Source organism: Cynara cardunculus, unplaced genomic scaffold, assembly GCF_001531365.2.
Source record: "Cynara cardunculus var. scolymus isolate 2C unplaced genomic scaffold, CcrdV1 Un_Scaffold_1253, whole genome shotgun sequence".
Lineage (NCBI taxonomy): Eukaryota > Viridiplantae > Streptophyta > Magnoliopsida > Asterales > Asteraceae > Cynara > Cynara cardunculus.
In genome coordinates, this window is record NW_020200713.1 from 55,873 (window position 1) to 70,857 (window position 14,985).

Below are 14,985 nucleotides of genomic sequence, written 5' to 3' on the forward strand. Positions count from 1 at the left end.
AACATCATGGTCAATCAACTGGTAGAACTTGTTGATCAAGCCAGTCTTTTGTTGTCGCTGAAAGTCAATTTATCGTCAGAAATAATTTATAGAGACGACATRTCGTCGTAATAACTTSTTGCTGAAACACGTCGTCGTTAAAGGTGTGTCGCTGAAACTCACTTTTCTATTACCAAAGAGTTCAAATCGTCAGTTATCTATCAATCTTGAAGAACAAAACCATGTGTCACATAATCTAAGAGTTTTTAAGAATTTTGAAATGAAAGATTGAATACTTTCATAATTTCCCTTTCCTTTCTTTTCTGCTCGAAAACACAACGTAAGGTTTCGAGATATCTCCRATAATGACACGGAGGTCGAGCTTACAATACGGGATTTGAAAATGGCGGACAGGTTTGATCAATGGAGTTGGCCATCGCTATATTTAGCGCTCAAATGGCGGTTAATTCATTGATCCAAATATTTTTGGAAATTTGGTACCAATTCATGGATTCTTCCTCAATTTCCAAATACCCTGCACATTAGCGGTAATTTTTTCTCWCTTTCATATTCATCTCTCTAGAAATCAATCTCTTCGAAACCCTAATAAAAAATGGATCAGAGGAAGATGGGATCTTCCAGCGCCACCAAATCGTATGTTTTGCCAAGCTTCTCCAGTGGACCAGCGATGGATGCCTTGAAGCGTAATAAGAGCACCGGTGAGGCTACTGATCCCCAAATTTCCAATTTACTAATCTCTGAATCATTGCATTTCCTTAATTCAATTTTGATTTGAGGTTTTGGATTTTGGTAATGTAGGTTCGTCAATGGTGGGAAGAGACAGACATAAGGGTGCGCTTGTTGTGTGTTTTGGGGAACTTTTGATCGATTTCGTGCCCACGGTGGCTGGAGTTTCACTGGCGGAGGCGGAGGGATTCAAGAAAGCTCCCGGTGGTGCTCCTGCTAATGTYGCGGTTGGCATCTCGAGATTGGGAGGATCTGCAGCTTTTGTTGGGAAGGTTCATTTGATTCTATGTTGGTTAATTTTTTATTGTGATTTATGGTGGCAAGTCCAAATCTTTTAACGATGGTCGTAAGAAAGGTAGAGGATAGGTTTTTATGGAAACAGACGTTCTACTTTTTGGGTAGAGGATAGATCTGCGCATATCCCAAAAATAGATTGTGAAACAGACTAATCGAACGCCAGTCTCATTTGTTTCGGTTCTTGTCACTAGGTTGGAGATGATGAGTTCGGTCACATGTTGGCTAACATCCTCAAGGAAAACGACGTTGATAATTCAGGAATGAGGTTTGACAATCACGCAAGAACCGCACTTGCTTTTGTTACCCTAAGATCCGATGGAGAGCGCCAATTCATGTTCTATCGTCATCCCAGCGCTGATATGCTTCTTACCGAAGCAGATCTTGATCAAGATTTGATCAAAAAGGTATTTTTCTTATACCCTTTTCGACAAAAAATGGATGATATGCACATTCGATRGTTTCCCATTAATTTAACTCTAAGTTTGTGTTTGTTTGCTGTTGTTTGATCGACCAGGCAGCAATTTTTCACTACGGATCTATCAGTTTGATCGAAGAACCGTGTAGATCAGCTCATCTCGCTGCAATGCAAATTGCCAAAAAGGGAGGCAGCATTCTTTCTTATGATCCCAATCTGMGACTCGCTCTCTGGCCCTCGCCTGAGGCTGCTCGAAAAGGCATCATGAGCATCTGGGATCAAGCCGATCTTATTAAGGTACAACATCTCATTGTAGGTTGCACCGAAACAAAATCGGCTTTATAGGAATATGTCCAAATATGCTAGTAGTCTGCTTTATAGAACTTAATATTATAAAACCAATCAATCATGCGTCCTATATAATGGTGTTAGAATAAGATTTTTTWGGACGTGTTTGATAAGTGCRTTACGAACGTATCTTTTATAGGACATTTGTTTTTACAAGACACTTTTTCAAGTAATGTCATATTAACATCTATAAATACGATGCACGATTGTTTGGTCCAATAAACATAAGTCTTATAAAACAGTCTATAAGGACATTTAGACATATTTGGCGACTTMTAAAACCGATTTTGTTGTAGTGTTCGACTGTTTTCGACCTAATGCTTCAATGGGATTTTTGGGAAATGCAGATTAGTGAGGAAGAAATTGAGTTCTTGACCGGAGGCGATAACCCCTATGATGACAATGTTGTCTTGACCAAGCTTTTCCTCCCGAATCTTAAGCTGTTGATAGTCACCGAAGGTCCTGATGGCTGCAGATACTACACCAAGGTTAGCTTCATCTCCAAAAACCATCAAATTTGGTCAATTGTGTAACATCCCATGACAACTGTACCTRATATTKTCCGCTTTGTCCAYACCTGGACTCATGGTTTTAAAATGCGTGTCATRTGGGAGGTATCYRATCCCTTATAAGGCAACATTTGATYGATGTGGGATTTCACAGATTAACGCGATTTTGCATTTATGGGTCCTCTTGGTTGAATAATTTATATGAAGTTGAATAACTTTTTGCAGGATTTTCATGGCAAAGTTGGTGGTGTTAAGGTGAAATGTGTWGATACAACTGGTGCTGGTGATGCTTTTGTTGGAGGWTTTCTCTGCTCTTTGGCTTCAAATCTTCAATTGTTAAAGGTAAACTTAACTACAAGCTTTCCCTCCATTTATTCGATCGTATTTCACATAATTTTCATCCTCATATCGATCGGTTTTAGGATGAGAAGAAGCTGCGGGAAGCGCTAAAGTTTGGTAACATTTGTGGTGCCCTCACGGTGACTTCGAGAGGTGCAATTCCATCCTTGCCTACAAAGGAAGCCGTTTTGAAGAAGTGGAAGGAGATCGAACCCTGAACATTTCGTACCAATTTGGTCCATCGTGTTCAAAAGAAACGAAAGAACTATGATCCCAATAACAACATTTTTCTTGTCTATGTTTGTACATTGCACTAGAATCACAATCTTTCAGTTTCTATTTCTTCGTATCGTGTCGTGTTGCATATAATTTTTGTATTTTTCTTCTTGTATTCAATGACCGTTTTGTTGTTCGCCCAGTTTTCATATCGATTTTGTGTAAGAGTAAAATGTTTGGTTACGATGTTAGAATTWATCGTTCACAAATCACAAGTAAATTATAATATAAGTCCYACAAAACATTCTRTTAGGACTTTTAGACATTTTAAACGTAGTATCGACCCAATTTTGTYGTAGTGAYGGAAAATGTTYATTTARAATTACGATCAAGAAACAAAAAACGCTACRAGTTATAATACAAAAAACCGTTAACGGGGTTAAAAGGATTGTATTTTTCCGGAAATCCACAAAAAGATGCAACCAACCAGGACGACGATGTTCATRTATATGTACATTAGATTAGGATCAACTCTAAATGAACAACAWCTTGCAGCAAATCAACAACATAACATATATATTTTTAGTACGCACACAAATCGGAAGAGTTATAATAAATGGTGCGTAAATCATATCGATCATTTTGGCTTATTAAACCTGGTCCGTTTTTCGGGTAATCCAATGAATAATTCTGTTTCCACATCCGAACTCTCTCCACATTCCGTCATCTGTAAACTTGCTCGACCTTCTTCCATCTTTTCTTGAGGTCGGACYACACACTGGCGTGGAGATTCGAACGCGTTTACATCGTTTTCATTTTTCGTCAGTAATTTTATATATAGAACGATACGTATAACGATATGTATAACTGTTTACCGTACACGAAGAAAACACGACATAAATCTTGATAACAACTTACCTTTACATTCAGCATAGCATTTTGAGAAGCTAGAATTTTCTCCTGAAAATATGCGAAAATYTCATGGTTTAATGGATAAAAGGTGACATCACTTTGCAAGGGTTCGAAATCATCAAGATTGTACCTTTGCTTGTAGTTCCTCGAKCTGTTCATTGTAAACTTGCATCTGAAACACCAAAAGACTCCAAATAAATCAAAGATTTACGATTAGTCGATCCAATCAAATCAAAGTTTGTTCTTTAAAGTCAAATTCTTGTCATTTTTTTGGGTAAAAAAGTCAACCTTTCGAGCTCGAATGATGCATACACTCCTCTCCAGTTGCTGTTCGATCTGTTGTAGTTCGTCAATGGTGCTTGATCCCAGACCTTCTCCAGAAAGTTTCCTGTAATAAGATGTTACAATGGTTTTCTTGCAACATTAGAATTAATGATATTAGTTTCAGAAGTTGCAACAAAATCAAGTTTGAAGGACGTCAAAAGTGTTTTTTGGAAAGGCGTCCCAAGCTATGCTCGAACTAATYCCGGTAAATTGTGACTGTAAAACATCAACCCTGATAAACTCAGTGGCCTAGAATTGAACCAAGAGCAGGACAGATAGATATTCCACCACATCCTTGGGCGTCAACCACTATGCACGTCACAACCCTTGTGGTTGACACCAAAAGTGTTTAAGTCAACCACAAGGGTTAATTGTGACGTGCATAGTGGTTGACGCCCAAGGATGTGGTGGAATATCTATCTGTCCTGCTCTTGGTTCAATTCTAGACCATTGAGTTTATCAGGGTTGATGTTTTGAACCACAAGGGTAGTGCCAGTTGGTTTGAGATTGGGCTCCAAAGGTCAAAAGTGCCTGGAGGTCCCAGGTTCGAATCCAAGAAGGAATAAAAATCCACTTATGGTCACAGAGGTTCAAATGCAGTGACACTGGACTATCCTCGAAGCGGGTGGTCTTCCTGGGATTAGTTGGCTCGCATGACGGTTTAGATATCCAGGTTAATCCAAAAAAAAGTGTTTAAGTGTCCTAAAAAACTAATTTATATGACTCAAGTTTATAGGACCAAACATCTTATTTAAAAGTGTTGTAATAAATTTAATATATGTTTGTAGATGTCTTGACAAGTTAAGACATTTTTGAAATAAAGTGTCCTATATTAATCCTTTTATATATGACACTTTTTAAAAAATGTCTTATAAACATATATTTTTATAAAAGRCTTGTTCAAATAGTGTCCCATAATAGACACTTTCTTTCAAAAGTACCGTAAAAAAGCTTTTAAAGACGCCCAAAACATCATATAAACTTATTACAATACGTTTAGATAGGACATACAAGTATTTGGTCCYATAAACTTAAATYCGATCAAGTAGTCTAYTAGGACACTCGTACATTTTTKGKGTCCTATAAACCCGATTTTGTTGTAGCTAGTTAGTGAGTACATTTGTTGGTCATTCAGATTAAATTTACAGATTTAATTAGAACATGAAATCCGAACCTTTTTGCGAGTTCTAAGGCCTCTATCTTCTTTGCCATACTTGCAGTTTCATTCTTCAAATGCTGCCACTGATGCAAGATGAGGACTATAATTAAGCGATGCATCGCAAATCTTCGAAAWAATGTCAACATTTTAATTTTGTGATACACATAGCGAAAAAAGGGTTCGATCAGGGTTTTTTAAGAAGTAGTAATACGAAAAAATAGATATGATCATGAAGGAGAGGAATCGAACTTGAGCATCTTCAATACTCGAAGAATTTTCTGTTTGGATGTCTTTTACATGATTCGTATAACGTTGGATGGTCTCCTCCATGCTGAATAAATTCAAAAACGAACATTAGATGGAATAAATGACATTTCCTTTATAATTGTACGATGAAAAGTGTGTTTCTATCTCAAAATACACGAGTTCTCGATCTAAACAATGACATGATTTATTGAAGATCTAACAAGAAACCCGAAAAAASTGACAAAATTATCTGTAGGTGAAGGTCATATACTCATATCCGTTGTAGATGCATATCAATTTAGATAGACAAGTGTACCCTTATATATATACACAAATCTAAACTCAAACAAATAAAATTAAGAAAGAAGTTACAATTTATGATATAAACATTAATCTAATAAGTAACATAAATACACGTTAAAACGTGAATTATCATAAACTTACTCTTATCATTTCAGGTTTCTCTCTTTTGTGGTAAAATAACTCCGTATTATTTATTTTGTGTTTCAAAATTTGTAATTTATGGATTCATTTCAATTTTTTGCTAACGAGAATCCAAAATCACCTCTATCATATCTGTAAGATCCCACATTGGTTGGGAAAKGGAACAAAAGTTGCCTCATAAGGGACTTGATACCACGTTTTAAAACGTGAGTACAAGTGTGTGGACAAAGCGGACAATATCTGGTACAGTTGAATTGCAGTGTTGGCATGGGTGSATTGTAAGATCCCACAATAGTTAGGAAKGGGAACAAAAGTTGCCTTATAAGAAACTTAATACATACGGCTGGTCTGGAATGTTACAATATCTTAAAAAGCAGCTAATACGAATTTCACAAGCGATAGAAGCACATTTGCCAATTCCTTGCATATTAGGATTCTTGCTTTATCATTTCCTATTGTTCTAATTGTCGCTTRAAACTTTGTGACATTTTAACAACCGAACTTGTAACTGGTTTTACGATATATTGATTTTTATGTTAGCTCATGATCCACCTTGTATATTATTGATGTTTAAAATGAATTCTTACTTTATTCCTAAATATAACATATCAATCTTCTTATTTCATATTACTGCCCTAAAKTGTTGCTAAATACACGATCAATTTCGATAAACTAACGAGAAAGAGCATGTTGCCATGGCCTAATCATAAATTCTTATAGGTTAAATTGATCTTTTTTMGGCTTATATCATGAACCACCTAATAGTTGATTATCGAAATAGGTTCTTTAAGGAATACGATGAATCAATCTTATTTCCGATGGTATCATAAAAGATCATTGCCGCAAACTAACGATCTTGTAATTAATTCGTCACTATTTGTTATTACTAGGCCCAAATATCTGGCATATATGCCCATCTCGTTAGCTAGATACCGGTGGCGCCATACTCGAACCTATTTCTCAATATTACGTATTGTTTCTAAATCTTTCTTAGTAACATATTTGGATAAAAAGGRTATCGATCGCACGTACTATATATTACTTTACAATCATATCATCTAAGTAAATACCATATAGCTAGATTGAAACATGTTCATAAATCTATATCTATACATTAATTTTATGTGTATATATATATTACATAAAAATCAATCCAATCATACGGCTAAAAATACAATTAGAATAATTTCTGTTTTAAGATATTTAAATTAATTACAAATTATTTCTGTATTTGTCAAATTTCAAGCTACATTYAATTACTTGCTATTTATAATCATGTTGAAAATATTGGTTTTGCTGCAAAATACTTATGACAAATTAGAAGATATATTSGACATTTTAATTAATTAATCATGCATGTATTATGTATATATGTATTTAATTTCGTACACAAATAATTAATATAATATAATGTTGTACTGTGATCATAAATATATCTGGAAGTTGATTCTTTTTATGGCAAAAATCTGAAGAAAAAGCAAAAGCTGGTGACTTTCTGCATATGTAAAAAAGAAGTTGGAATATATGAAACAAACCACTTCGACWTGTAATCGGATTGAAACATGCCATTGCCAGGCATACACTATTTCTTGATCTTCAAGAATGTAACCRCGCCTAATATGTGAAATTTTATCCCACTTTTTTCATAATTTATCCAAGTAAAATGTGGGATTTGAAGTAAACAAGTCACAATCGGTGTAGATTTCAACTCAAATCCTTTGAAAACAGCATGTATTTATGACAGATAAACAAGATGGAGAGAAAGGTGAAGGTCTACTGCACTAAATTGATCTTCAAAAGACTATATATATATATATATATATATATTATATATATATATATATGTATGTATATATGTATGTATGTATATATGTATCCTTAAAGATCCCTATTGAATTCGTAACCCTAAAAGTTAAAAGAAAGAGAACAAAGCTTCAGATCTAGATGTGTAAGAGTGTGATTTCTTTGAGTGTTTATGTGTGTGTGTGTGAGAGAGAGTGATAAGAGAGAGGAAGGAGAAAGAAACCCTAAGATTAATCAATAACCTAAAACTAGAACACACAAAATTAAAAGGCATACATGTATATATGTATATGTATATGCATGAACCAAATAAAAAGGGAAAGAAATAACCCACAAKTTATATATGATCAATAAAGAACCAGAACCAGAACCAGAAACATATGGAGTGAAAGAAGATGAAACCTTGAGCTTGCAAATTCACAGAGCTTGCCTCTTGGAGAGAAGATAATCAAAGCAACTTGAGCATCACAAAGCACAGAAAGCTCAAAAGCTTTCTTCAATAAGCCATTTCTCCTTTTGGAGAAAGTCACTTGCCTACTTGTAGCATTCTCTATCCTCCTCATCTGGGTCTTTCCTCTCACCATCTTAATTAATCAGCTTTTCTTGAAACCGACCCTAATTATCATTCAAAGAACAACCCACAAACCATATGTCAAGATCTATCAGTAAACACATACCCTAGAACCAGAAGCTTAATCAATTACTGAAGCAAAACAAAAGCTTAATCACACTAGAGATGCAGTMATAGAGAGCAAAAAGAAAGGTGCAAACTTTGTTGCTAAATATGGCTATTCCTATGAGGAGATATGTCAAGAAGGAGAAAGAACTTACGAGAGAAGCAAAACCCCAGATTGGTGTCTTTCTAGAGAGAGAGAGAGAGAGTATCAGAACTAAGAGTGTGAGTGGGGGAAGAGTAATAGCCCTTAGAATGGCTATTTACATAGGTTTCTTGATTGCTTATTGTCTTCAATCCTTAATTAGATRCAAACTGAACTCGCCCAATTTAAGGCTAACCACCCTTTTTACACACGGAAATTTCAATAATAGTTTACGAATATCAATGCATTTCTTACAAATTCCATTACATGATGTACAAGCATGTAATACACCATAAGAAAAAGATACTGCCTTMCCCCTTTTATCTATAATGATGGATCCATGTCCTAATCATCCATGACATCATCTAATCTAATTTTAATTCTATGTATCATTTAAATTTTATGCGTTGAAACAAAACTCAAACTTCAAAACCACAAGGGTGATGCTTGATTGGTTTGAGTTTGGCTCTAAAGGTCAAAAGTATCTTGGAGGTCCAAGGTTCAAATCCAATGAGGAATAAAAATCCCCTTATGGCCACGGAGGTTCAAATGCGGTGACTCCGGGCTATCTGCAAAGCAAGTGGTCGTCCTGGGATTAGTCGGCTCGCATAACGAGTTGGATATTCAGGTTAATAAAAAAAAAATTAAACGTCAATGAAATAGGATAATAGTTTTTTTACTTTTTCAATAATTTTGACCGAGTTTAATTATGTACGAGGTTTTGCTAACTATATATGCACATAAATTTTATAGYGAAAATTTGAAATTCTTAATCACCAAGTTAATACGTCCTTTGTATTGCTTTATGTGTAGGACAACTTTGTATAATTGGGATCATAGTTTAAGTTAAATCATTTTTTTTCTTACCATGGATAAACACACATAAACATAGATCGTATTCATTTTCTTTATGAAATCTCTTGCWATATAATTAACACTGATCTGTATGCCGTTCGATCTTGATTTCACCTTTCTTAGCTATTAGCAACACCCTAGCTTGGCTTCCTTGTAAATTTGTGTTAGATTTACACCTATAAGATTAAAGTAATAACTCGTGTTTTATATTAGGAATATAACTTGCCAATCCATATTCATTATGCATATATAAGATAGCATAAACTTTAACCCTTTGGAGTAGCTCAAGTCATCATAAGACATCGTATCATTGGATTTGCTTAGGTATATAACCTCAAATGARATTTTAATTGAATCAATGACCTTCCAATGAGTAAAAACCAGATCTTTAATAGGTCCGACGGTCCCAGATTTAGTTAAAATCTCATTTTAAGATTATATAAATGACCCTTCCTAGTGGCCATCAGTTCGATCTCTCCTCAAGGTCATTGGAGRTTTTCGTGATTGTTAACTTTAGGGTATCATGGATTACTCGAGATGTGTGAAAGTTAACCTAAACACATACTGTATCCAAAAATAAAGATTACATACAAACTCAAAATTCTCATATATCTCATGTACTATCATCATAATAATAATTGTATTTTTCAAATAGAGAAATACAAAAGGGTTTTTTTTTTCAATTAAAAGTTGTCTCTCGTGTCTAGYTAAAGATAAATCAWTGGTTCTTTTATGTGTTGAATAATYAAATGGTTTRAATGAMCGAAATAGTTAATCATTTAATTTTACCTGTTCGATCTATTATCTAAAACTAATCCTCTTTAATCATAGATTCTAGACAAACTATGAATATCACATTACATAAAATTGAAACTGAAAATAAAAGAAATAAAACAAAAGAGGGGCATAAAGGAAGAAATGTGGCACAAAGGATAAAGATAGGGAAGGGGCCGAGTGATCGGTTTGATGGCTTAATCATTAAGTCGTAAAATAATAACAATATATATTGAACAAATAAGTCGAGGATACCATTCATTCCATTAAGACAAAACAAAGGCTAACATGAWCTCTTTATTTGACCTACAAGATTTTGTGTAGGCAATTTTTTCTGGTTTCGAAAATGCTAAATAGTTTTGTATGATGACTTGATTTTTGTTTTTTGTACATACGATACAAGTAACTAATAAAGACGTGAGATTTAAGTGATCATGGTTTTTTTTATTGTTTCTTGATTCTTGTTCTTGTATATACGATACATGATCTCTTGTTTCTTGATGGTATATACAGGTATCGATGATATTGACGATATTCTTGATATGGAGCTRGAAATACCAACTAGGTTAGTGAAAAATCTTGAAAGCAAGAGAAAGTATGAAAAAAGGAAAAGAAAATTATAAGTGTATTTCTGATGGTGGTTCATAAACTTGTAAACCGGTTCATAAATCTTTACATCATTTGGAGGAAGTAGTGCGTGCCAACATACCATAAGTATGAATTGGTTCATCAAAATTGTGCGACCTAATCCAATTGAATAATAGGAAATAATTAAAATACAGGTTATTGACCAGTTCATGATTCGAGGTAGAATGYTTATAAAATGTATTGAAAAGAGAAATTTGATATAATTGAGACATTAAACTCTGAAACAAGTTCGTGATTAGAGATGCTCTAAGTTGGTTGAAGSGAATGAATATGGATTTTGATTTCATATATATGTTATTTTCAACTTGTAAAAGTGATTTTTTTTGCACTGATACCAYAACTAAATGGGCATTTAAGGAAGTTTGACCATCATTGGGCACCCTATAAAACTATATAATGGTACTTTAAGGGTCGTTTGGTTCGCAGATTCTAAAAGAATCTGATAGAACTGGAATGTTGAATTTCATTGACTAAATTTCATTCCTTTGTTTGGTTCATTCTTTTTCACGAAAATAATCTTCACAATCCTACAAAATCCACAAATAAAGAAATTTAACATTCCTTACAATTACATAGTATTTTGATGTATCGAATTCTCTATTTTCATAATACCAAATATGCTCAAAAGCCTAATATATCCCAATCTCATAAAACCCAATATGGCCATCGTTGACCACCTCCGACCACCGTCAATTTGAACCACTGCCGACCATCGTCGATCTGAACCACCGTCGACCTTCGCCATCTGAACCACCGTCGACCACCACTTATCTGAACCACCGTCGACCACCATCAATCTGAACCATCGCTGATCTGAACCACCTTCCAACACTACCGATCTGAACCACCGCCAACCACTGCTGATCTGAACCACCACCGATCTGATCCACCGTCGATCTGAACCACCGCCAATCACCACCATGGACCAGGACCACCACGGATCTGAACCATTGTCGACCATCGCCATCTGAACCACCACCAACTACCATCGATTTGAACCAGTGCCAACTACTACCGATCTGAATCACCGTCGGCCATCTGAACCACTACCGACCATCGCCGATTTGAACAACCACCAATCTGATCCATCGCCGATCTGAACCACCGTCATTTGAACCACATCYRACCACCGYCAYYTGAACCACCAYGGACCACCACCGATCTAAACCAYTGCCGACCAYMGGCRACTACTACCGATCTGAATCACCGCYTACCACCAACGATTTAAACAACCACCGATATGAAYCAYTGCCGCCACCRCYGATCTGAACCACCGACCATCTGAACCATTGCTGACCACYTTCATCTGAACCACCGTGAATCACCATCGATCTGAACCATTGYCGACCACCACCATCTGAATYGYTGCGGACCACCACCGATCTGAACCACAACCGACCACCGTCGATTTAGTAAYGTCGTTTRGGTTATGGTTATATTTGGGTTGTGTATTTTATATTGTTTTACATATTAAATAATTATTTTATTAAAGTATTTTTAGCTTTAAAAAATTAAAATTTTCRAAAAAGGTCATTTTGGTCATTTATCAATATTTCATTCYAATTCCAAAGCTACATTMTGTGAACCAAACAGACATATTCCAATTTCTTAATATATTYCATTCCAATGTCTGTCAACCAAATAGATGGTCAAACCTGACAATATTTCATTCYAATTCCTTCAAARTCAAATAACTTTAACAGATTTCATTACATCCAAAAACATTATGCGACCCAAACACCACCTAAATTTATARCACCAATAGTTGTTTGTCATATATAATAGGGCAAAATGCATAAAATAGCAATCTACTTTCATAAATTTTTTTATTATAGTATTGTACTTTCAATTTTTCTTATTACAACAATTTACTTTCAAACTATTTTTTATTAAGACATTGTACTTTGAAAAATTGACCCATTATAGCATTGAGTAACCTTTTGATTTAAATTTACCCATTATACTAGATTTTCATGCTACCTCATTGTCCATGTAGGCTGTCCACATGTACTATAGTGATGTGACTTTCTTATTACATTATTGATCTTTCAAAATTATTTTATTATAGCATCTACTAGTTCTTATTAAACATTGTTTTTTTAATTTTAATATTTAAATATTTTACATGTTATTTAATAAATGTATTAAATGAATTAAAAAAATTATAAATTATTCATTAATATACCAATATCAATAAAACTAGTAGAACACAACTTATCTCGCTAATATTTTTAAAAAATATGTGTTTAAAAAAAATAAGAATTGTTCATTTTTAACCAAAAAATATTATCTTTTAAAAAATATATTATATTTGTTCAAAAACTTTTTACTTGACGTATAAATATATTAAATTAATTAGATTATTTTGAATAATTTATTAATATAACAATATTAAAAAATTGTAGATAACAATTTATTTCGTTAATATTTTTAAAGAGAACTTTAAAAGATATGTATTTATTTGAACAACATAAAATAAGAAAAGTTACTTTTTTTACAAACAAAATATATCTCGAAAATAATGTTTTATATTTATTTAATAAATATTTTACTCTAAGAATATTTAATTTGAATACAACTTAATAAGAAAAAGTAAAAAAAAAATGTTTTTTTAGATAGTAGCAATAAAAAATGAAAATCACTAATAATAATTTGAAATAGGTTTTTATTTTAATTTTAGTTAAGTCATCAAAATGATGTGTCATCCACATCACCTCATTAAAGCCACACAAGCAAAAAAAGTCAAAGGGTTAACCGTTTTAAAAGATAACAGGTTAGTCATTGCTATTATGGGTAGATTTTTTAAAGTACAATGCCTTAATAAAAAATAATTTGAAAGTATATTGCTGTAATAAAAAAACAAAAGTATAATGCTATAATAAGAAATTTTATAAAAATAAGTTGTTATTTCATGTATTTAACCTTATATAATAATATTACAATAAGTTGTTAGGATAATGTTAACAAATTCTATTAATAAATTTGGGAAAATCCAATTGGACACAAAAAGTAAAGCATCATATTGTTCTTTTCATTTCACATTTTTTTTAATTTTACCTATAACAAGTACATAAAAAAGCTAATGGTGCATTTAATTTTTTAGCAATGTTATATAAATATTAATATGAYGATTTATTTTTTGAATTTTATTAAGTTACTCAACTTCCTTGAAAAATCTTATTAAATTTATTAATTTGATTTTAGTAATTTATTATAACGTCTTTATATAAAAACATAATTTTTTTTATAAAATAAGAGGCYCTTTTTTGTTGACACACCCCAAGTGAATGAATTACTGTATTTAGCAATTTTTTGGATGAAATGATCTATTTTCCAAGTGATAGTGAGCATTTGGCCCGAACTGTTCAGYAAATCTTCRTCAAATATCGAACTTTTCCTTTTTTTATAGCATCTGTGGAGGTTAAGACGTTCATTCTTACGTGAACCAGTTTAAATATCCGATACCTATTAATGTAACGTTTTTAACAATATAGCCTTTAGCATATAACTCAGTTGATAAAGGAGTAGAAAAACTTTGCTTAAATACAAGACAAATCTAGTTTTATAAAAACTATATTGTTATGCTTAATATAACWTTTAGCTTTATAAGAGTTTAAACAATTTTTATTTTATATACAKATGGTATAATAAGTTTATATGACGTTTTTTAACGTCCTAATAACTTTTGGTTTGATGGAATGATTTTGAAAGATTTTGGATTTTGTGGAAGGATTTGAAATCGGAGGGATTTGGAATCTTTAATGTGTTAGGTTTGATGGATTTGAAATGGAATGAAATTCCATTTTTATAAACAATTTATAAAAATAAATTATAAAAATAATTAAATTAACTTTTTATTAATGAATTATTAGAAAATAAATGTTTTTAAACAAATTTTAAAAACATTATTATATACAAATCCCATGAAATCCCAACAACAGGCATGAGATTTCAAAATCCTATATTTGAGGGATTTCAACGGAATCTTATGATTTCAAATCCAGACAATCCTACGTACCAAACATGTATTGGAATGAATTTGAAATCCAATTTCATTTCATTCTTGCAAACCAAATAAACTCATAGTCTTTCTATAACATTACTAATTGAATATGTATCATATAAAAATGAATTATGGTCTATGAAAATATG

At 33.0% G+C, this 14,985-nt stretch overlaps 2 protein-coding genes across 2 annotated transcripts; one reads left to right on the top strand and one right to left on the bottom strand.

Moving 5' to 3' along the window:
* Positions 1-592: 592 nt before the first annotated feature.
* LOC112502324 (probable fructokinase-7) lies at positions 593-2,852 on the top strand. The gene is made up of 7 exons (XM_025106212.1): positions 593-698; positions 799-998; positions 1,215-1,427; positions 1,538-1,735; positions 2,134-2,274; positions 2,521-2,637; positions 2,718-2,852. Exons 1-7 carry the CDS (start codon positions 593-595, stop codon positions 2,850-2,852), a joined length of 1,110 nt encoding a protein of 369 aa, XP_024961980.1.
* A 472-nt stretch (positions 2,853-3,324) lies between these two features.
* Positions 3,325-8,679, bottom strand: LOC112502326 (MADS-box protein SOC1-like). Its single transcript, XM_025106214.1, has 8 exons — positions 8,570-8,679; positions 8,141-8,353; positions 5,495-5,576; positions 5,261-5,328; positions 4,051-4,150; positions 3,893-3,934; positions 3,769-3,810; positions 3,325-3,628 (listed from the first exon to the last, which is right to left on the bottom strand). Exons 2-8 carry the CDS (start codon positions 8,320-8,322, stop codon positions 3,488-3,490), a joined length of 657 nt encoding a protein of 218 aa, XP_024961982.1. The 5' UTR covers positions 8,323-8,353; positions 8,570-8,679; the 3' UTR covers positions 3,325-3,487.
* Between the last annotated feature and the right edge of the window lie 6,306 nt (positions 8,680-14,985).